The sequence below is a fragment of the Mustela nivalis genome (genome assembly GCF_964662115.1).
Source record: "Mustela nivalis genome assembly, chromosome: 8".
NCBI lineage: Eukaryota > Metazoa > Chordata > Mammalia > Carnivora > Mustelidae > Mustela > Mustela nivalis.
In genome coordinates, this window is record NC_139027.1 from 74769886 (window position 1) to 74792369 (window position 22484).

The following is a 22484-nucleotide window of genomic DNA, read 5'->3' on the forward strand; positions in this document are numbered from 1 at the left end:
GATAAATGAAGTCAATGAAGACTTAAATAAATGAGACCTTGTTTGTGGATTGGAAGATGAGATCTAGTAAAGCGGTCTATTCTTTGTCAAATTGATGCACAGGTTTAATGCAGCTCCAACCAAATAACCCAGCAAGATTGTTTTGTAAATTTAGTTAGTAAGATGGTTTAAAAACTCATAGCTAAGGGGTGCCTGGGTAGCTCAGCTGGTTAAGCATCCAACTCTTGAATTTGGCTCAGGTCATGATCTCAAGGGTCCTGGGATCAAGCCCCACATCAGGCTCTCTGCTCAGTGGGGAGCCTGCTTCTGCCTTTCCCTCTCCCTCTGCCCCGCCCTGTGCTCTCTCACTCTAACTCAAATAAATAAAATTAAAAAAAATAAAAACTCATAGCTAAAACAATTTTGAAAAATAAAGTGGTAGGAGCCAGTCTACCCAATTTCAAGACTTACTATAAGAGCTCCAGCAATTGGGGCACCTGGATGGCTCGGTGGGTTAAATGTCTGCCTTTGGATCAGGTCCTGATCCTGGAGCCTGGGGACTGAGCCCCACACTGGGCTCCCTGCTCAGTGGGCAGTCTGCTTCTCCCTCTCCCTCTCTGCTCCTTCCCCTGCTCAGTCACTCTCTCAAATTTTTTTTAAAAGATTATTTATTCGAGAGAGGATATGTGCACAAGCAGGGGAAGGGCAGAAGAAGAGGGAGAAGCAGGCTCCTTGCTGAGCAGGGAGCCCGATGCAGGGCTCCACCCCAGGACCCTGAGATCAAGACCCAAGCTGAAGGCAAATGCCCAACCAACTGAGCCATCCAGGTGGCCTCAAATAAGTAAAATCTTAAAAAAAAAAAAAAAAAAAAAAAAGCTACAGTAATCAAGACAACGTGATATTGATGGACAGACACAGATCAATGGAACAAAACAGACAACCCAGAAACAGACCAAATATGCCCAACTGATTTTTGACAAAGGTGTCAAATTCAATAGTGGAAAGCCTTTGCAACAAATGGTGCTGGAGCAACCAGATGTCCATAGGCTTAGAAAAAAAAAAAAGACAAAAAACCTTGATCTAAATCTTATACAAAAATTATAAAACCCTCAAAAAATAGCACAAAGAGGGACACCTGGGTGGCTCTGTTGGTTAAGCGGCTGCCTTCGGCTCAGGTCATGATCCCAGCGTCCTGGCATCGAGTCCCACATCGGGCTCCTTGCTCAGCAGGGAGCCTGCTTCTCTCTCTGCCTCTGCCTGTGCTCACTCTCTCTGACAAATAAATAAAATCTTTTTTTAAAAATTAGCAAAGATAAAGCATAAAACTATACAAATTTTGGGAGAAAAAAACCTAGGAGACAATCTTTGGGACCTAGAGTAGGTAAAGAATTCTTAGACATGATACCAAAAGCATAATCGGTAAAAGAAAACTGGTAAACTGGACTTCATCAAAATTAACAACTTTTGGGAGATGTGGGTGGCTCAGCTGGTTAAGCAACTGCCTTTGGCTCAGGTCATGATCCCAGAGTCCTGGGATTGAGTCCCATACCGGGCTCCCTACTCAGCGGGGAGTCTGGTTTTCCCTCTAACTCTACCCACTCCCATGTTCTCTCACTCTCAAATAAATAAAATCTTTTTTAAAAATTAACAACTTTTGCTATATAAAAGATCCTGTTATAGGATGAAAAAGAAAGAAAAGCTATAGACTGAGAGAAAATATTTGCAAGCCAAAAACCCAACAAAGGACTATATAAAGAACTCTCAAAACAACAGTAAAAGACCATACAATCCAACCAGAAATGGGTGAAAAACAATAGTTATTTCACACAAGCAGCATATGAAAAGATCTCCATCAGCCCTTATGTTAATACAACTGGAAACCACAATGAGATCTCACTATACACCTACCAGAATGGCTAAAAATAAACGATGACAACATCAAATGCTGGTGAGGATTTTAAGGAACTGGCTCACTCACACGTCACTGGTGGGAATACAAAATCGTATAGCTAAAGGCAGTGTGGTGGTCTCTTTAAAAAAAATCAACCATGCAATGACCACACAACCTTGTAACTGTATTACTGGACATTTTCCTCAGAAAGCCAACATTAACACGAAAACCTGTAAGGAATGTTCGTAGCAGCTTTATTTGGAATAGCCACCCAGATGTCCTTCAACGGGACAGTGAGCATACCAAGGAATACTACGCAGCAATCAAAGGGAACGAACTACTGACACACACAACAACCTGGAACCATCTCTGGAATATTCTGCAGAGTGAAAAAAAGCCAATCCCGAACTGGTGACTGGTGGGTCACACACTGTATACAATGTTGTTGAAATGACAAAATCTTAGATTAGTGGTTGCCAGGGATTGGGGATGGAGGCCGAGCGGGTGGCTGGGGCTCTTAACGGGGAGCTCCGAGAGAGACCGTTGTGGTGGTGGGACAACTCTACTGAGAGTGCAGTGGCAACTACACAAATCTACCCAGGAGGACAGAGAATGATACCTCACACTTGGCCAGTGTCAGCTTCGTGGTGTTGATACTGTGTTCTAACTGTGCAAGAATAAGCATGGAGGAAAACTGGGTGAAGGGTCCCTCCTGCTTGCAACTTCTTACAAATCTGTAATTGTTTCAAAACAAGTCAGAAAAGAGTAAGCAGTAACTCTAAATGCAACTTGGTATCCTAGATTGGATCCTGCAACGAAAAAAGGACATTACTAGAGAAACTGGTAAGATCCAATGAACTCTGTAATTCAGTTCACAGGTTTGTACCGATGTTAATTTTTTTTAGTTCTGATAGATGTACCAGGTTATGTAAGATGTTAACATTTAGGGAAGCTGAGTGAAGGGTAGATGGAACTCTTCACTCTTATGTATAATAAAATTGTTTCAGGAGTGCCTGGCCAGCTCAGTCAGTAGAGCACACGACTCTTGATCTCAGGGTTGGGAGTTCAAGCCCCATACTGGGTGTGCAGGTGACTTAAGAGAAAGAAAAAAAAAAAGTATAGTTGTTTTTTTGTTTTAATTAAAATTGTTTGAAAAAATAAAATCCTGATCCTCGGATTAACCAAATCAGGCTCCCTCAAAGAGGGAGCCCCAGCTATCAGGTATCAGTATTTTTCAATTTGCCAGGTGATTCTAACATGCAGCTAAAGTTAAGAACCACTGTTATGGAGAGAGATGATCGTAAAACATGTTTCCCACCTGGGTTTGCTCTTAGAATTCCTTGAGAAGTTTCTAAGTGAGCATGCCATTGCTCTTTGGCCTTCATTCCCACTGGTCCCAGATAAGGGACCCGAATTCCTCTGAGAAGCCTCTAGAAGTCCTCCTCCCTCCCTATCCAATCTGCAACGCTAGGTCTCTGTGACGCCCCAGTTTCTACACAGTTGAAGAACTGCAGGAGGTAAAAATGGGTAAGCCAGAAAGAAAACATAAATGCCTTCTTGTTCCCAATCCTCTAAAACCCTGTAGCTAAGAACAGCAAAAAAAAAAAGCAAAGAGCTGAAATGTTACAGATACAAGAAAAACCGATGGGGTTTTTTTGTTTTTAAAGGGGATGAGGCTCTACGTGCTCCACAACCAACCCTTCCCCTCCTTGCTGCTCTCCAAGCAGATGGCAGCCACCCAGCTCTCCATGGAGGCCTAGGAAGGAGGTACAAAGTAGGCCTAACAGTTGGCTATACTCCCCGGGATCCAGCAACTGAGAGAGGGTTAGGAGCAGCACGTCCTCCCACGTGTGACTTCTCTTCTTCAAACACAGAAAGTGACAATACTGTTAGTGGCAACTAAGTAAGACAGGCAGAGAAGCAGAAGGAGCAGGCCTCCTCAGTGCCACTGGGGGCCAGCTTGCTCGCTTGGGGCTCTGAGCGCAGAGCTCAGAGAAGCAACCTCCACAGGAGGGAGCAAGGCAGTGGGACATACTGGTGGGTCACTGAACTTCGAGGTTTGGCACATGGGACAGGCTGGGGCATGTGCTTGGAAACATGGCATTGTAAGGGAAGCCAAATAGTTCACTGTGGCCAAGGATGTGAACCCCCAGCCCAAACTAGTGCCCCTGGTTTGCTCAGAAAGTGCTGCCGGCAGCAGAAGGCTGGCAAATTAAAGGCGAAGTGAGTACAGGTCACAGCCACATCAAGGCAGTAATCGTGCACTCACATCATGGCTTGGCCCAAAGAGGTATAAATACACTGCACTGTCACGGGGAGAAGGCTGGGTCCTGGGGACCAGAGAGGATGGTGTCCTTTTCATTCCCATTCAGAAGCAGGCCTGGAGGGCTGTGCCCCAACTGACCCCCATTTCCTAAAGGAGGGCAGGACTGCTGAAGGCTCCCGGCACTTAAGTCTGGTTCTGAGGACAGCCCAAGACCCACATCTATAAGGGCCATCTAAAACGTGGCCTGGAGGGGATGGGGACAGGCTGACAGGAAGCTACTCCTCGGCTCTCCAGTTCCCCACGTGCTTGTCCATTCCCCAGACCTGGGGCTGCCTGGCAAGCAGTTAAACCCCTGGGTTCCGCCCAGGGCTCTCCTCCGCTGGAAGGCTGGGTCTGCTGTGGTGCGGCCCTAGGGGAGAGAGGAAAAGGAGAATTAATATCAAAACCAGTGAAGGGAGCAGGTCCCATCCAAACCAAGTATCAAAATTCTCTTCAGGACAGGAAGGGGCTGGCAAGGCGGAGGAGCCACAGGACACCTCAGTGCCAAGGCAGAGCTGGGAGTGAGCAGGCAGGAAAGTGGGCAGGCTAACTCCACCCCCCAAGAGAAAACCACTGGGAGGAGGAGGGCTACATCGGCAAGAGAGGTGGGAAAGCAGGCCGGGGGTTTCTGTTCACAGCAGGCCATAAGGCTGGGTGAAAGAAGCCTGCCAGGGACACGAAAGGCCCTGCCCCAAAGGAAGCTGGGAAAAGCCCTGCCCCGAAGGAAGCTGTAGTTTCCACCACTGAGCAGGTTCTTTCATGACCCCGCCTGTCTTTTAGCAAATGAGAAGGAAAGCAGCAATGAAGGACAGGAAGGGCCCTCACCACCCACCCCGGGAGAAACACCTCCTGTCTGGGGGCAGCAGTGCCCAGGGCCCCTCCCTGCAGCTACAGGGATGGGGAAGGAAAGCAAAGGAAAGGGAAAGGGAAGATATTTACCTTGGGTGTTTTCTGAAAACAAAAAATGCTCACTAGTCCACAGTCAATTATCAACTGCAGTTTCCAAATGTGCCAAAGAGGGAAAGGTCTACGGGGAAGGCTAGAGAGAGCAGAGGGGAGAGAGACAAGAGGAGACCAGCTGTGCAGCTGCGCCGGCAGGGCAGCTCGGCTTGGGCAACCCCGCAGGCTGCTGGAGAGGGGCAGGCGGGGGCCGGACAGGTGTGTCCCCTGTGGCCCGAGGCTCGGAACCAGAGGAAGCAGGTAGCGCAGCATCTGGAGTGGACTCTCCCTTGGAAATCAGCTCTGGGAATGGTCACTGTGCAGGAGCTATGCTGAGTCTGACATGATGGGCCAGGGGTCCAGGAACCTTCTGCAAAGGGCCTACATTTTTAGGTTTTGTAGGTCTCCATCCCTGTGGCAACAAGTCCGCTCCACAGCTGCAGCCAAAGGCAGCTATATAGAATCCATAAACAACTGGTCAGTATGCCCATCCCCGCTGCAGGAGTTAAAAATTTCCCAAGCATCTCAATAAAGGCATTTCTCTGCCAGCAAATCCGGTGCCCAAGTCAATCAGGGGTGGTTCCGACCCACAGCGTTCCTGGCGATATCACAAGGGCAGCGGCATGAAGCCCTCCTGGGGGCAGCAGGGGCCACCTACCACAGATGAGCCACTGACATGAAGACCCTCTCAGCGGCGACCACCGAGCACAGATGAGCCGCAGCAGGGCCTCAGAGGGCTGAGGCGGGGAGGGGGAGGACGGCAGGCCAGCCACGTGGGGGACAAATATCTGGTCTCGAATGGGGGAAAACCAACATCCTGACAAAAGAATGAGATGGCAGTGCACTACGCTCAGCATAATGGCCTCGGAAAAACGTCACTGGCAAGGACACCGCCGCCCCCGTGCAAAGCGGGTAAGCCGTTGCAGAGAGGCAAAGGACCCACAGGGCCACTGCAGGTCACGCGTCTCCCCCCGCCTCCCGACAGCAGAGCGCTCCCATGAAATCCTGTGCAAGCCAGCACAGCATAAAGCAAAGAAACAATGAGCATTTCATAAAGCAAAACTCCTCTTTGGAGTTCTTTCAGTTAGTGAAAATGGGCACAAACCTAAGTCTTTTGTAAAAGCAAAGTGGTGTAAAGAGAGCTTTAGGGGACACCTGTGTTTCCTCAGAGAACTGCCCAATGAACAGCTGAAGCCCAAAAAGAACCTTAAAAAACTGCGTGTATAATAAAGGACGAAATGAAGGAAAAAACCATCATTCTTAGATTTTAAGTGTACACCTTGAATAGAACACATACAGTCTGAATAAGCAGATGAAGGCAGAAAAGATTCACATTGGAAAAAAACAAAACCGGGGCGCCAGGGTGGCTCAGTGGGTTAAAGCCTCTGCCTTCGGCTCAGGTCATGATTCCAGGGTCCTGGGATGGAGCCCTGCATCGGGCTCTCTGCTCGGCAAGGAGCCTGCTTCTTCCTCTCTCTGCCTGCCTCTCTGCCTACTTGTGATCTCGGTCTGTCAAATAAATAAATAAAATCTTAAAAAAAAGAAAGAAAGAAAGAAAAAAACAAAACCAAACACTCACATTTTGAAAAAACAAAAATATACTGACTTTTGAGACCCAAGTCTAAAGTGATGGTGTAAGTGGCATCTCACAACAAAACATCACAGCAGGTAAATACAGACCCGTGATCAGTCCTAAAACACAGAACACCCCTTCTTAGTACACACTCACTGAGAAGGCCCAGATCCGACCTGGAGCAGCGTGCCTCAAGCTGGGACCCCCTTTCGCCAGCGCACAGAGATGGAGCGCTCAGGAGCTGAGCCACTCACGGGCCTGCAGCAGGGTTCCTGTCCCTCGCACCTGCGTATCTCCTCTCAGAAAGCAGGCATCACAAAAACACGTTCGTGTTCTCAAGGGTGGGTCTAAGTAACCAAACCCGATGTCTGTGTCCCTGTGACACACCAATGCCCAGAGGCCAAAGGCATGCACAGGATCCAAGCCAGGGTGCCCAGGTCTCTCTCTGCTCCTTATTCTTCATCTGTAAAATGGGTCTAACAACTACCACCTCTGAAAATGGAGAAGTTGTCTTAGACGAGTGAGGACGAGCAAAGCTCCTAGCGAGTTGCCAGGGAGAGCTAGTGTTCAAGAGAGCTCGGTGTCCCCACTTCAGAGTGCCCAGGGCAGCTGGCAGCCTGCAGCTCCTTCCATAGCCTCTCTGGAAGCCCTAGCCACTCCCCCAGGACCACCCAGCCTTCAAGTGAATCTCTGACCCCAACTTAGAAGCTCAATCAGAATAAAAGTACCTTCCTGAGTAACAAGGCAACCTGAACTTTTTAGCACTCCTAGCCAAAGCCCACTCTCCACAGGCTCCTTTTTATTTTCCCTCCTTATAATCTACAAGGCTCGGTGTCCCCACTTCAGAGTGCCCAGGGCAGCTGGCAGCCTGCAGCTCCTTCCACAGCCTCTCTGGAAGCCCTAGCCACTCCCCCAGGACCACCCAGCCTTCAAGTGAATCTCTGACCCCAACTTAGAAGCTCAATCAGAATAAAAGTACCTTCCTGAGTAACAAGGCAACCTGAACTTTTTAGTACTCCTAGCCTCACCCCACATTACAAAGTCTATTTCTTCCAAAGTGGTATCTGGCTCACAGTGGAGCCCGAGATGTGAGGGACAGGCCTTATTTTTTTTTTTTTTTTTTTTAAAGATTTTATTTATTTATTTGAAAGATGGAGATCACAAGCAGGCAGAGAGAGAGAGAGAGATGGAGATCACAAGCAGGCAGAGAGAGAGAGAGAGGGAAGCAGGCTTCCTGCGGAGCAGGGAGCCCGATGTGGGGCTCGATCCCAGGACCCTGAGATCATGACCCGAGCCAAAGGCAGCAGCCCAAACCACTGAGCCACCCAGGCGCCCCAGGGACAGGCCTTATGTGTTAGCTTGACCTGACCAAACACCTCAGCTGCTGCCCTTCTCAGCTCCTGGGATGGTGTCCGCCAGCCAGCCACCTTCAGAGCCAGGCCCACTGGTGACCTACCCCCAAACCTAACTGACCAAGAGTGTCTGAACTTGATCTTATTCCCATTCAGTACCTGTTCCCTAACTAAGGCAACCCATCCTAACAGTCCTCCAGAGAAAATGCTGACTGAACATACTTTAAATGCCAGCTGGTCTGTGGTGCAGTGTCACCGAAGCTACTAAGAACAATGAAAAGAGAAAAAGGAAAGGATGGGCAGAAAAGGGGACAAGGAAAGAGAAACACAAGGCAGAGTGGGGGCAGAGTGAGTGTGTGTGGGAGCGGCAAGGAGCAGCAAAGGACATGCCTGCCCTCTGGGCTGCCATACCGAGGGATGTGGCCTTGCGGGGCTCACCTGCTGCTGTGGCTGTCTTGTCCCCAAGGAGCCTGGTCTGGCTTCCTGGGATGACCTGGAGGTCTGTGTTCTCCGGGGACTGTGGCAGGCTCTGGGCTCGGGTAGCCAGGAGTGCATTGAGGTACTGCAGCCGCGTGACCTGGAGAACAGAAAGCATTCCCAGGCAGGTGCAACTCGCGAAGCCAGGCGGAGAAAGTGAGGTCCAGGAAGGTCACATGTCTCCCTCCTGCCCATAAGCACCAGAACTAGGTGGGAGCATCACATTCGACAGGATCAAGAAAAAAAGAAGAGCTTCAAGCCAGCTAAGGGCAGAGATGAGCAATCAAGCAGTGTCTTCAAGATCTCAAAAGGAAACTGGGTGCACAGTCCTGGCGATGGGACTAGACTGCCAGAAGTCAGAGGGACTTCCTGGAGCCAAGGACATCTGTCCTTCAGAGCAAGTAACAAGGTCTTGCTCTGGCAAGTCTCAGAAAGACTCAAGCAGAATTTACTCTTAATCCATACAAACTTGTAGCTGGCTGGTTTAGCCCCTTAGGGACACAAAGCTGGCTAACAGCCAGCACCAATGAACAGCCCAGACAGTCACCTTAATGAGCTGCAGGTCAGAGAGGGCCCTCACGGTGTAGTCAGGACAGTATGCAGACAAGCAGGCACCATCAGCTGGCTCGGGCGGCAGGTCGTGGCGGAGGGACTGGAGCGAGGACACCGGGGACTGGTGAACTAGCAGAAGGAACAATCAGTGACGTCTCTGGTGGGGACAACTGCACCGTCTCCAAGATCCACCCCACAGATCCCTCTGGGAGGAAACACGGCTACAAGCACAGAAAAGGAGGGCAAGCAACAGAGACAGCCCCAAAACAAACACTGCCCCCTCCCTCGATACAGCCCAGACAGGAGAAAAGCCAGCCCAGAGTCCTGCGCCCTGGGAAGCCAGGAAGGGCTGCAGCTTACCCGAGGATGGTGATGTCAGGGCAGACACTCCATAGTAGGTGAAAGCCCCATTCTCGAACTTCAGGCCCTCTTTCCCGATCTCCACCTCAACCCTGCCCTGGGAGGTGTAGGGAGAGGGAGGAAGGAGGGGCAGGGAGAGAAACAGATGTGGACAGATTACCTTGCCTGCCAGAAGAGAGCACAGGGAGAAAGCACCAACCCCAGTTATCCAGGGGGTGTGGATGGAGATGACCCCCCCCTCCCAGACCCTCCCCTACTTTCTGAGCAAGTGGGGGGCTCCCACATGGGCTGGCAGTTACCTGCAGGATGAGAATGAAGTAGTCCACTGGCTGGCTGCGCTGGTACAGGTAATGGTGAGCAGCTAAACGGTTGCTCTCATCAAACCTCACTTCCTGGTTGACGCTGGGATGCTTCAGCAGGTGCAGCAGGACCTTCTCGGAGATCCGCAAGGGGCTGAACACATCCACCTCTGCCCCACGGTGGATAAAAGGGACAGTGTCCATTGGGCCCAGAGTGGCCTGCATGACTCCTGCTGCCCCAAGCCAAGTCACCTCTCCAACACGAGAGTACTGGGCAGGCCACACTCCCTCAGGCCAAGGCTAGCTCCTGCTAGCCCAGCTCCTGCTCTCAGCCCTGTCATGAGGAGCTGCCCCCTCAGATGCCTGGAGACGCTGGTGGGGCTAGACAGAAGCAAAGAAGTTCTCCAGGATACTCTCCTCCTTATTGGGAATGAGGGCCCTTGGTGTCTGCCCTTGGGGCCTCCTGACCCACTGGACGTGAGCAAGAAAGCAAAGGCTAACCCTTCACCCTCACCTTGGGACAGGAATTGCTGGGTGGCCAAGAGCAGCTGAGGTGAGATCTTCACTTTATATTCATCATCAGACACCTTGAACAGGGAGAAGTCCTCTTTCCGCCTGAGAGGGGCACTCAGAGGAGCAGGCTTCTTCCTCACGGCAGCGTCTCCTAGGATGGTGAGAAGGCCCACTGAGGCACAGTGTCCCTCCAATCAGCATGACCAAACGAAGGCATGGTGCCCAGGCCTGGGGGTTCTCAGTAGGGGAGGCGGCAGCATCAGAGCCCAGGGATACAGCCTCGGCATGCTGCCTTGCTGCGGCCTGGCGGCCACTCCCAGCACGAAACAAACCTGGCATTCACGACAGAGGGCACAGGCCTTTACTCCAGCTATAGCCTGAGGAAGTACAGGAAGGGACTGCTCCTCTCCTCGGAGCTGGGAAGGTAAACTCTGACAAGACAGCAGGGCTGCTTTAGAAAGAGCCACAGTTGGTCACGAGAAACCATGTCTTTGCAGATTATAGGGGCTACACAGCAGCAGGTAACCTGATGTCCCCATGCCTATGGCAGTCTGAGGAGCCACACTCAAGAGGCTGCATTTTGGGGACAGACTCTGGGCAAAGCAATTACTTGACAGTAAACAGAGGTGGGGGGGGGGGGTTCTGTCCCAAGAGTGCATGTAAGGCCTGAGCCATCAAGCACGGGCTCTGTGTCTGCCCTGCAGACCTTAGCCATCTTCCTAAGAGGCAGGTACCTCTAAGGCACAATCACAGGCCCCAGGATGTTTGGTTTTGTTAAGACCATCTCAGCAGTAAAGAATGGAATTCTTTGAGGAGAGGCTTCTGCAATATAGGAAAGAACATGAGAAAGCCAAAAGGCCAAGGAAGACGAGAGCCTGGGAAAGGCCCATAAAGGGCAGAGGCCCCAACCACCAGGCCACTGCGGCTCTGCCTCCAGGCACAGGTGGGGGGGGGGCCCTCCAGCAAGGAGGCCATGCTGGCCCCCTCCCTCAAATGACTGGCTAGGTAACAGCTCAGACTGGAGATCCAGCCTTGTTTCAACAACACGGAGACCTACTGTCCTCTGAGGTTGATGAACACCACATATCTCAGCAGGCTTGACAGACCAGTTGAGATGGAACAACGCCAGGAGTCAAGACTCACGGTAGTCCTCAGACTCATCCAGGATCTCAGACTTAATGATCTCCTCAATGACGTCCTCTAGGGTGACCAGGCCTAGCACCTCGTAGAAGGGGTCACCTTCACCCTCGTTGTTCACCTTCTGCACGATGGCCAGGTGGGACTTCCCTGGGGGAGAAGACGCTCAGATTACAGCTGGCCGGAGGGGCCTCCCATTTTGCTTAGTCCTGCCTGGTATGAGCTCATCAGAATGACAGAAGCTGATGTCTGTGTTCCCACAAGATCCCACAAGGTACCAGGTACTAGTGAGATTCTCCCTAAGTTCTTACCTAAGACTCTCAACACACTCATGAGGATGAGCTTCCCTTTACACACAAGGGCCCTCCATCTCAGGCACTGTGGTCAGCTGCACAAGGCCACCCAGGCAAGGACAGCGCCACGTCAGCCTGGGTCCACAGGAATGCGATTTAGATAAGGATGGTCTGACCAACCAGACAAGGGAGGGCTGCACGCACAAGGGCACTGACTCCAGAAGCATGGGCTCCCCTGGGACGGCCTAAATTGGGTGCAGGGGCAGAGGGGCCACCCAGTGACTCTTCTGGGAAAGTTTCCCCAGTTCTGAAAGCTGTCCTTTATTTCCAGAAGCCTAGGTCTATGCAAGTCATCCAGGGGAAGATGACAAATGGTGAGCGACCAGTAAGAGCCCAGATGGTGTGGGAGGAAGAGCTGCAGCCTGGAGCTGTTCACTTTCCCCTCCTTCAGGTGAGCCTCCTGTTTGTTTCCTTGTCTGATAAAGAAATAGAAGTCTGAACAAAAGCCCAAGCTTCAGAGTGCTGGGGAATGTTGTGAAAACTTCAAGAACTGACTTTGCTTCTCATCTATAAAACTTTATACCCGCCCAAAAAAAACAGAATGGAAACCACATACGCAATTTTAAATTTCTGAGTAGCCACATTAAAAAAAAAAAAAAAAAAAAAGACACAAGTGAAATTAACAACATACTATAATTAACTCCGTATAGCCCTCAATATCACTATAACATGCAATTGATATAAAAATATTAGAACAGGGGCTCCTGGGTGGCTCAGTTAAGCATCCAATTCTTGATTGATTTCAGCAGCTCTGTTCATTATCTTAGAGTTGCAAGATCAAGCCCCACATCAGGTTCCACACTCAGTATGGGGTCTGCTTGAGATTCTCTTGCCTCTTCCCCTCCCCCTCCACTCTCTCTCTCCCCCTCTCTCAAATAAATAAAATCTAAAAAAATTAAAAATATTAAAACAGGGCGCCTGGGTGGCTCAGTGGGTTAAGCCGCTGCCTTCGGCTCAGGTCATGGTCTCAGGGTCCTGGGATCGAGTCCCGCATCGGGCTCTCTGCTCAGCAGGGAGCCTGCTTCCCTTCCTCTCTCTCTCTGCCTGCCTCTCTGCCTACTTGTGATCTCTGTCTCTCTCTCTCTGTCAAATAAATAAATAAATAAATCTTTAAAAAAATATATTAAAACAGGGGCAGCTGCCTGGCTCAGTTGGTAGAGCATGCAACTCTTGATCTTGGAGTTGTAAGTTCAAGCCCCATATTGGATATAGAGATTACTTACAAATAAAATCTTTAAAAAATTAATTAATTTAAAAAATTTTTAATTTTGGGGGCGCATGGGTGGCTCAGTTGGTTAAGCAACTGCCTTCAGCTCAGGTCATGATCCTAGAGTCCCGGGATGGAGTCCCACATCAGGCTCCCAGTTCCACGGGGAGTCTGCTTCTCCCTCTGACCTTCTCCTCGCTCATGCTCTCTCTCGCTGTCTCTCTCTCTCAAATAAATAAATAAAAATAAAATATTAGGAGCGCCTGGATGGTTCAGTGGGTTAAAGCCTCTGCCTTCGGCTCAGGTCATGGTCCCAGAGTCCTGGGATCAAGCCCCGCATCGGGCTGTCTGCTCAGCAGGGAGCCTGCTTTCCTTCCTCTCTCTGCCTGCCTCTCTGCCTGCTTGTGATCTCTGTCAAATAAATAAATAAATAAATAAATAAAATAAAAAAACCTTAAATTTAAACATATATTCCTTTTTTGTACTGTCTTTGAAGTCTGGTGTGTGTTAGGCACTGCTAGCACATCTCAGTTCAGCCCAGCTACCTTTTAACCCCATGTGGGCAGTGGCTGCTCAAAGGAGTTGTGCAGGTCTAGGATATGAACTCTGAGAAACTCATCTCAGCCATGCCCTTCATTATTAATGAAAAAGGTTTTGGGTAAAAGGAAGCCTGGTATCTGCTTCAAGAATCTTTTGGTAGGGGCACCTGGGTAGCTCAGTGGGTTAAAGCCTCTGCCTTCGGCTCAGGTCATGATCCCAGGGTTCTGGGATCAAGCCCCACACCGGGCTCTCTGCTCCGTAGGGAGCCTGCTTCCTCCTCTCCCTCTGCCTGCCTCTCTGCCTACTTATGATCTCTGTCTGTCAAATAAATAAATAAAATCTTAAAAAAAAAATCTTTTGGTAAAGCGAAAAGTCAAGTTCACTTCTTTGGGTCAATTATACTTTATATAGGTTGGGTTTAGTTACGGTGTAGTGAACTTGAGTTCAGAAACATAGCCTCTTGAAGTCTATCTGGCACGCTCTGCCTCATTCAGCATCCACGCCCCATGCCCCAGCATCAGGTGCAGAAACACCTCTGCTCCAAATTAGGTACAATGAAAATGTCCAGTCAACCAAAAGCTATTATTATTAATAGACCACTGGCCAAATGATCAAGAAAGGAATGAGGGAGGGGTGCCTGGCTGGCTCAGTTGGTGGAGCATGCAACTCTTGATCTCAGGGTCATGAGTTCTAGCCCCATGCTGGGTGTAGGGATGACTTAAAAATAAAATCTTAAGGGTGCCTGGGTGGCTCAGTAGATTGGGCCTCTGCCTTTGGCTCAGGTCATGATCTCGGGGTCCTGGGATCAAGCCCCATATCTGGCTCTCTGTTCAGCGGGGAACCTGCTCCCCCCCCCCCGCCTGCCTCTCTGCCTACTTGTGATTTCTCTGTCAAATAAATAAATAAATCTTAAATATTTAAAAAATAAATAAAATCTTAAAAAAAAAAAGGAATGAGGCTCTAGAAAAGAAAAAGAAAACATTTAATGTATTTCATCAAATTGAAGATGCTGTCAATTGTGAGGCACATCCTGATTGCAGAAATGCTGAAATGCAAAAAGCAACACACCTGTGAACTGAAGCAATGTGGCACAAATGTGCCTACTGAGTGTTGGCCACTAAGTGCTGTATTCACTTAACAACTTAGTGGGAAGAGAGTATTATTCCCATTTACAGTCTGCCGAGAAAACTGAGGCTAAGAGAGCTTCAGTGACTCACCAAAGTGCAAAACCGAGATTTGAACCCAGGCAACAGGCTCCTGAAATGTGTTTTTTCTTTTCTAAGATTTTATTTATATTTTATTTATTTATTTGGTAGAGAGAGAGAAAGAGACCATGAGCAGGAGGGAGCAAGGGAGTAAGGGGAGGAGAAGCAGCCCACACTAAGCAGGGACCTCCCCCAACACAAGACTGGATCCCAAGACCCTGGGATCATGACCTGAGCTGAAGCAGACGCTTAACTAACTAAGCCACCTAGATGCCCTGAATCCATTCTCTTAACCATCATATTTAACTCACGATCACTGGAGAACAACAGACCAAATCTTAGGGAGACCCTCCCTTCTGGGTGAGTTACATTGGGCTAGGGTACTGTCTCCAGCCCAGAGGCCCTTCTAAAGAAAGCACTGTTCTTCAGGATGATCGAACATGTTCAGACAAAAATTAAAGGCAGAAATAACCGCACTGTCTTCCCCCTTTCCAGGAGAAAAAGGCCAGGGGTCCCCAAGAACTACCTGCTCATTCCTGCTGAGACAGAAGTACTAAATGAAGAACAGCAGCATTTCCAGATGCTTCCCACTCCTGGGTATCTGTGCTGGGAATGGCTCACACAGGCAGATGGGGCATCACTTCTGTGAGGACCAAGCCGACCCGCCATGTGATACTAATCTGTCAGACTGGATTAGGAAGGCGGAAGCTCAACATACAATTTTGGTCAGAATCTGGGAACCAAAGCCCAGGTTCTAGATGACCGTCTAAAGGCAGAGAGAATCCATTTCAGCTGCATTCTTCCAGAATGCCAGTCCCTCAAGCAGGTTACCATTAGAAGAAAGTAACTTCTCCCCTGCTTTCAAACTTCTGTAAAACAGGCACAAGTCTCTCAGTGACCTGCCGCATGGGGTGAATGGATAACAGACGAAAGCAGAGCCCCTCAAAGATCCCCCGACACAGTGGCCATGTGATTTCATCTCAAGACAGAATGTCTGAGGGGTCGAGACGGCAACCATGAAAAAGCAGAAGGGCTACACAAAGAACAGGCAGCTGGAGGGATTAAAATTTATTTCTCATCTGATGGGATACAATGCTCTGAAAACACACGGGCCCCTGGCTGGCTGACTGGAAACACCACAGGCCCCAGGACAGGTGCCTACAGCTCTCCCGGAGCACAGAGCCTCAGGTTAAGGGGCAGATGGTGCATCTTAACAGCATCAACCAGAAAGCCCTGAAAAAGCACTACAGAGCTTTAATTCTAGTTAGCAGGCTCAAATGTACTCCCAAATTACAGATGCTATAGAACTCTTCCACAATGCCTAATTTCTAGGATATTTGTAAAAATGCAGATGGAGTTTAAATTCCTCTGCCTTTCTTTCATTAATTTATTTATTTGAGAGACAGTGAGAGAGAGAAAGCACAAGCAGGGGGAAGGAGGGAGGGAGAAGCAGACTCCCCACTGAGCAGGGAGCCTGATACAGGACTCGATCCCAGGCCCACAAGATCATGTCCTGAGCCAAAGGCAGATGCTTCACCTACTGAGCCACCCAGGTGCCCCCCATGTCCTTTAAATTTTTTTTTTTTTTTTAAAGATTTGACAGAGACATAGCGGGAGAGGGAACACAATAAAGAAACTGTCAGAACACATCCCGGGAGAAAAGTGCTAGGTTAACATTCCTCACAGCAGGTCTCTTTTCAGAATAGCAGGGATCCTTTGGTTTCTGACAATTAATCTGATCTCAGGTGGTTTAAAGCAGAGATTCTGAAAGCAGAATGCATCCTAATTCCTCCTTTGGTTGACTGTCCTTAAATATTCTCATGGTGGGCTGACAAAGACAGCAGGATTAACAGCTTTAAAGAAAACACACTTTATTTACTGTAGCTCCAGAGTACGCACTCTTCCTGATAATGTTTGCCCCAAATATTCCATATCATCTCAGGCCTGCACACTAAGAGGCGCCTCACCAGAGAAGGGGCCTTTCCCAGACTACAGAGTTCTAAAACAGACAGTACTCTGAAGGGATGAAAGGCACAGGCCCTGGAATGATAGCTGCCAAGATGCCAAGACTCCAGCTTCAGGAAACTTAGAGGGCACCACCAACTCACACACTTGGCAGAGAGACGGGAAGGGAATAGATTTCTCAAACCTCAGGCTCCATAAAGGCTGCAATATCCCCTTTGTTCATAAGCAGAATGAAGAAAGGGGTTAGGCTAAAAAGGACTTTAATGAGGAAAAACTGGTACCTGCCAAAGGAATGCACTGCAAAGAGAAGCAGAGAAAGGCTCCAGGATGTCAGAGGAAAGACAAAGCCAATCTGCCCCTGAAAATGACCCTCACTTGTCAGAGGGGGAGAAAGGTAAAAACTGATGAGCTCCTCATTCAACCCCAGGGGGTTCAAAGGAATGCACTGCAAAGAGAAGCAGAGAAAGGCTCCAGGATGTCAGAGGAAAGACAAAGCCAATCTGCCCCTGAAAATGACCCTCACTTGTCAGAGGGGGAGAAAGGTAAAAACTGATGAGCTCCTCATTCAACCCCAGGGGGTTCCCCAGAGCTGCTCCAAGGGCACCCACCATCCCAGAACAAAAGGAGCCTAGAGGGTGGGCCTTCTCTCCCAACTGGCTCCAACTTGCCCATCTTAAACCGAAGAGCAAAGTGCCCCCTTCCAGCTGACCTCTCTCATGTTCTCTCTCTCAAATTAAAAAAAAACAAAAAAACAAAAAAAAAAAAAAACCACTTAAAAAAAAAGAGAGAGAGAGAAAGAGGCCCTGACAGACCTTCCTCATAGTCAGAAAAGGGAAGTTTAAAAAAAACAGAACAAAAAACCCCACAAAAGACAAAGCAGAGACTAAATCAGCATCCATAAAGTTGTTTCTGATTAAATCAAAGTGAAAGTGTCTTCCACAGTTGCAGAAAATCAGGTATCATTCCTTCTTCTGTTATCAGCAAGGCAGCAGCCCACAAAATACCTTAATAATGATCCTTAAAACGTCACAGGCCCAGCTAATTTGATGTTATGTGTGCAGGTTAAAGCGACCAGGTGTCTACAGACCATCCTTTTTTCTGTTCTTTTAGTTTCTACTTACGAATTTAGACCTCTTACAAAGCCAAAGCCCACAAAAATGACTTTGAAGGAAAAAAACTGGTGGGTTAGGGTCAAGTGGACCTAGCTCCCCAAGTTAGGCCTACCAGGGAAAGCGGAATTTTGCTTTCCACGGCGCTCTGAACGACAGCGTTTGAATATTTCAAAAGGGTCACTGAGAGATGTGAGGCCAGCATCTAAGTACTCAGAGGGACCTCGGTAAGGATAAGACCCTTTCCTCAAAGTTTCCATATGCCCCTCCCTTTTTCCCAGCGGAGAACGCTGGCATTCGTGTCCCCTCCCCGATGTCCCGTTACCTCGTTTGAACTCCTCCAGGACAGCGTCCAGCTTGGTGTCGTTGAAGACGAAGTGGAGTGGATGGTTGTAGAAGCGGGTGATGGTGCTGAGCGGCGTGCAGTCTTCGGGATCCACGAAGGCCAAGTCCTTGAGGTAGAGCATGTCCACGATGTTGGAGCGCTCCTCCTCATACACTGGGATGCGCGTGTGGCCGCTCTGCATGATGCTGGCCAGGACGCCGAAGTCCAGCACGGCGTTGGCATCCAGCATGAAGCAGTCCTCGAGCGGCGTGAGCACGTCCTCCACGGTCCGGCAGCGCAGCACGCCCTTGCTGAGATCGCTGTAGGGGTCGCCACCCCCGCGGGCCAGCTCCAGCACGCGCTCCCGCAGCCGCCCGGGCCGCGTAGCCAGCTCCAGCAATTGGCCCACGGGCAGCGCTACGGGCAGCGTCAGCAGCACCGCGAGGCGGCTGAGGAGCAGCGCGCGCGGCGCCAGCGCCAACGTCCAGCGCCCGCTCACGGCAGCCGGCACCACCTCGCCCACCAGGAACACGAGCCCTGCGCTGCCCAGCACTGCGGGCACGGCGCGCTGGCCGGCCGCGCGGTACAGCAGCACCGCCAGCGCCGCCTGCGCCAGACTGGCCAGTAGCAACAGCGCGCCCAGGGCGCAGCCGGCCCAGCGCCGCGCGGGCTCTAGGCGCCGCGCCGCCGCACGCTCAGCCTCGGAGCCGCTCTCGCGCAGCACCTGCACCTCGGCCGGCGCCAGCGCCAGCGCGCTCAGCTGCAGGCCCCGCGCCAGCGCCGCCAGCGCCAGCAGCCCCGCCGCCCCCAGGCCCAATGCCCAGGGCGGCGCCGCCTCCTCGGCTGCCGCGCCGCCTGGCTCCACGCGCACCGCCAGCAGCGCGGAATGCGGGCGCACGGCCTCGGCGCGCAGGCGCAGCAGCGCGCTCCACTCGCCCGCAGGGGCCACCGCCTCCTCGGCCGCCGACGCGTCCGGCTCCCCGCGCACAGCCAGCAGCGCCGAATGCGGGCGCACGGCCTCGGCGCGCAGGCGCAGCAGTGCACGCCACTCGCCCGTGGGGGCCACCGCCTCCTCGGACGCCGCGGCCGGCCCGCCCTCGGGGCAGCCCGCCCCCTCGGGGGCCACCCAGGACCAGGAGCTGTTGGCCAAGCCGGAGCCGAAGAGGCGTAGGCGGAAGGTGGCCTCCCGTGCAGTCCGCACCTCTTCTCCGCGCTCCCACCCCACGTCCGCGGCTCCGTCCTCCTCCAGACAGACGCCCAACACTCGCGGGCCCGACGCCGCCTTTACGGCGGCGTTGCCCAGGCACAGCGCGGCGAGCAACCAGCCTAAAGGACCCGCCGCCGCCGCCGCCGCCGCCATCGCCTGCTGCCCACTCTCGGCCTCCCGCGCAGCCTACCCTCCGCCTACCCCGAACCAATCGTCGCTAGCCCTGGCGCCTCCTCCGCCAATAGGCGGCGGACGGGGGCGGGCCCCAGGGTCGGACTAGGCTGCGCCGGGGAGTAAACAAGCCGCGGCGCGATCCTGGGGCGGGCCGGGGGCGTGGGGCTCTCGGCCGGGGGGGTCTCAGCTGTGACTCCCAGGCGAGAGGGGGCCAGAGCCCGGACGCGCGGAGCGTAGAGTTGGGCGTCCAGTTCCCACAGGCCGTGCCGGCGAGCCTGGAGGCCGCACTTGTCCCTGAACCGGGGCGCGGAGCGGAGTGTTCCAGGCAGAGTGTTCAAGTGTGTGTCATGGACCGTTTCCGAGGAAAGGGCCCCGTGAGCCACTGGCATAGGCGCAAGGAGAGCTGAAACAACCGATGACCGGACGTTGGGAAGGTCAAGTTTCCTGAAGATTGTGCCCGACTGTGTCTGGGGACGTGAGACACAGCCCTTTGCCTTCATGGAACTTGCATTCCTGCCAGGGAGAACGATGGTAATGATGTAAACACGGGAAATCACTACCTCATTGGACCCTCATAGCTCCTTTTACAGGAAAAAAGCGAAGCATGACTTAGCACGGATGCAGGATTCCAACACGACCTGCCTGGTCACAATCTCAGCCACGTTAGCAGAGGGCAGCTCTGTCAGAAATTACTGTTACCTGGTCACTCCACTTCCAGCAGATAATCCTTGGGAAAATATTTCCTCGGGAACAACAAGAACTATTCAAGAGGATCCTTACTGGAGAGTTATTTTAGAAGACAATGTGGTTCATTGACAGGCTGAAATGTTTTTCACCCATCGCATATGATCTCTGTAAGATTGGAAGTAAATAGAAAAACCGAACAAGGCTTTTCTACAAGGATCCAGATTGTTTTTGTATTTTCTTTACATTTTTATGTATTTTCAAATCTCCTTACAAAAATAGACTTTTGATAAGGGTGCTCATATACAGGTCATTTAAGTTTTTCCTATGGAGTCTACGGAAATACATTTGCTAGGTCATGAAAAGAATAAGAAAAAATAAAGGCACTGTGGCCACAGTTAAGTAAAATCTGTAGAAGGCAATGTGCCAAAATGAGCAAATCCATGGCAAATGACCAAAAACAAACAAACAAACAAAAACCTCTGTGGAAAAACTCTTCAAAGGATGCTAAGAATGTCTCTTCAACGTCATAAATTCAGTGCTGTGACTCAATCACATCTCCATGTTTTCAACTTTTATTATCTAGAGGGTGCTACACCTCACTGGCAGATTACAGAATAAGCCACCAGGAGAAGCAATAATGACACTACTCAGTCTTTACACTGAATCAGCATGACTCCTTTGAAGGAAAAAAAACTATGGATTCAGCCCCTTTGGTTCACATGTCTCCAAGTCCAGATAAAATGCTGACACTGAAATAGAATGGATGATATACTTGAAAGTTAAGTGCCTGGAAAGTTATTGATTAGCAAAGAACAGTTCCAGAGCAAAGACAGGAAAAATTCCCTACGGATCTGGTCTCAGGCACCCTTGGAGAACAACTGGTTATTCATTTTTTTGGAGAAAATCTTTGGGTAGGACAACTGGATTGCACTTGGAAACACAAATGGTCATTTAAACTGTGATACCCAAAGTCAGAAAGAATCCAATAGGGCAAAGGTGCTCAAGGGGCAATTTTCTGTTAACAATAGAGGCCTCAACAGTACTTCTCTAGCTTCTTTCTTCATTGGCTCTGCACCATTCTTTATCCTCCATCATGGGTGGTAATTGGATCAATGGGTGGTCATTGCATCAATGGAGACACATACCACTTGACCTTCAGTCCCTCATTACCCACCCTGGGCCATTTTCCTTACTGTTCATTTGGTTCAAGACCTTTCCATATTTCATCTCAATACAATTCTTGAGTTTTAAACTCATTTTAACTACTGTGACTTCACTGGCTAATTCCTGCTTATTTCTCAAGTCTGCAAGTGTCACTTACTCCAGCAGGTCTTCCTCAACCATCTTGACTAGGTTGGGTCATAGTTATGGGAACTATGTGCTCTTCCTTAATAGCATCCAGTGCTTACCTTTTTCTAAGACCCATTCACTCATTCATTCAACAAGTGTTTCCTGCAATGTACCGCATAACATTCTCATGCTGGGAGTATGCGGGAACGAGAAAGCCCCCTGCCCTGCCAGAGCTTTTGTTCTAGCCTGGGAACGACAATATACAAATCCTCAATTTAATATCCAATAATAAGCGCTATGGAGAAAAACAAAGCAAGATAAGGAAGAGGACAGAGTGAATGGGGCCATGCTGTTTTAAATGTGCTGATCAAGGAAGTCTTCTCCAAGGAGGTGACATTTGAACAGAAGCTTAGATGAAATGAGGGAGTGAGCCTCACAAAGACTTGGGAATAGAGTGTTCCATGTGGAAGAGACGGGAAATCAAAAGGTCCTAGTGTGACTGTCTCCCTCGGGGGCTCTTCCTCACTATACTCTGTGGGGGTTGGTGGCACCTGGCATGTAGCAGGGGCTTACCCATGTGTGAAATATATGGTCAGATGAAATTTATTCTCGTGTCCACCTGCTTTTGCATCTGTTATTTTATCTGCAGTTTTCTTTTTTCTCCCTAAGTGCATCCCTTTCATTAAACATTAGCCTCAGTTTGTCCACTCTGGTAAGCCTGGCTTACTTGGCCCCTGCCCCCAGCATACTCCATCACACACCGTAGGCATAGTACCTATGGGCACCGTGAAAGTGCACACAGCAGAAACCTAAAGAGTCGACACTGTGCAGTGACTCTCAGGTGTCCTCTTTAGGGGTTGAACTGTCCAACTTTGAGACTACCACGGGCTCATGAGCAAGGATGAGAAGGCAGCTGGATGTTATGAAACAACATGAAACTGTGGGATCAAGCTCCTTTCTCCTTCAGCCCCCGGGGGGAAAGAAGGGGCTGTCTTCCCCCTCTAACTGCCCCCACCAGTACCTGCAGGCAGAAGACTAGGGTTAT

The 22484-nt window shown here is 50.3% G+C and overlaps 1 protein-coding gene across 4 annotated transcripts; it reads right to left on the reverse strand.

Moving 5' to 3' along the window:
* Positions 1-2107: 2107 nt before the first annotated feature.
* On the reverse strand, positions 2108-22139 carry CNNM3 (cyclin and CBS domain divalent metal cation transport mediator 3). 4 transcript variants are annotated; one of them, XR_014315953.1, is made up of 9 exons: positions 18082-22139; positions 11384-11527; positions 10242-10391; positions 9728-9897; positions 9429-9525; positions 9064-9197; positions 8478-8616; positions 5115-5214; positions 2108-4545 (listed from the first exon to the last, which is right to left on the reverse strand). XR_014315953.1 is itself a non-coding variant. In XM_082746863.1 (8 exons), exons 1-8 carry the CDS (start codon positions 19439-19441, stop codon positions 4481-4483), a joined length of 2259 nt encoding a protein of 752 aa, XP_082602989.1. In that variant the 5' UTR covers positions 19442-22139; the 3' UTR covers positions 2108-4480. The 4 variants fall into 4 exon arrangements, 1 of the variants encoding a protein (XP_082602989.1); XR_014315955.1 differs by having other exon boundaries at positions 9429-9593; XR_014315954.1 differs by lacking the exon at positions 5115-5214 and having other exon boundaries at positions 9429-9593.
* Positions 22140-22484: the final 345 nt, after the last annotated feature.

Excerpts from the sequence above, each read along its gene's own strand:
- CNNM3 (XM_082746863.1), bottom strand. The coding sequence starts at position 19,441 with ATGGCGGCGGCGGCGGCGGCGGCGGGTCCTTTAGGCTGGTTGCTCGCC. Across the intron at positions 9,898-10,241 it reads CCAGCAATTCCTGTCCCAAG|AGGTGGATGTGTTCAGCCCC; the intron begins GTGAGGGTGAAG and ends ACCGTGGGGCAG. Across the intron at positions 8,617-9,063 it reads CTGACCTGCAGCTCATTAAG|GTCACGCGGCTGCAGTACCT; the intron begins GTGACTGTCTGG and ends TCTGTTCTCCAG.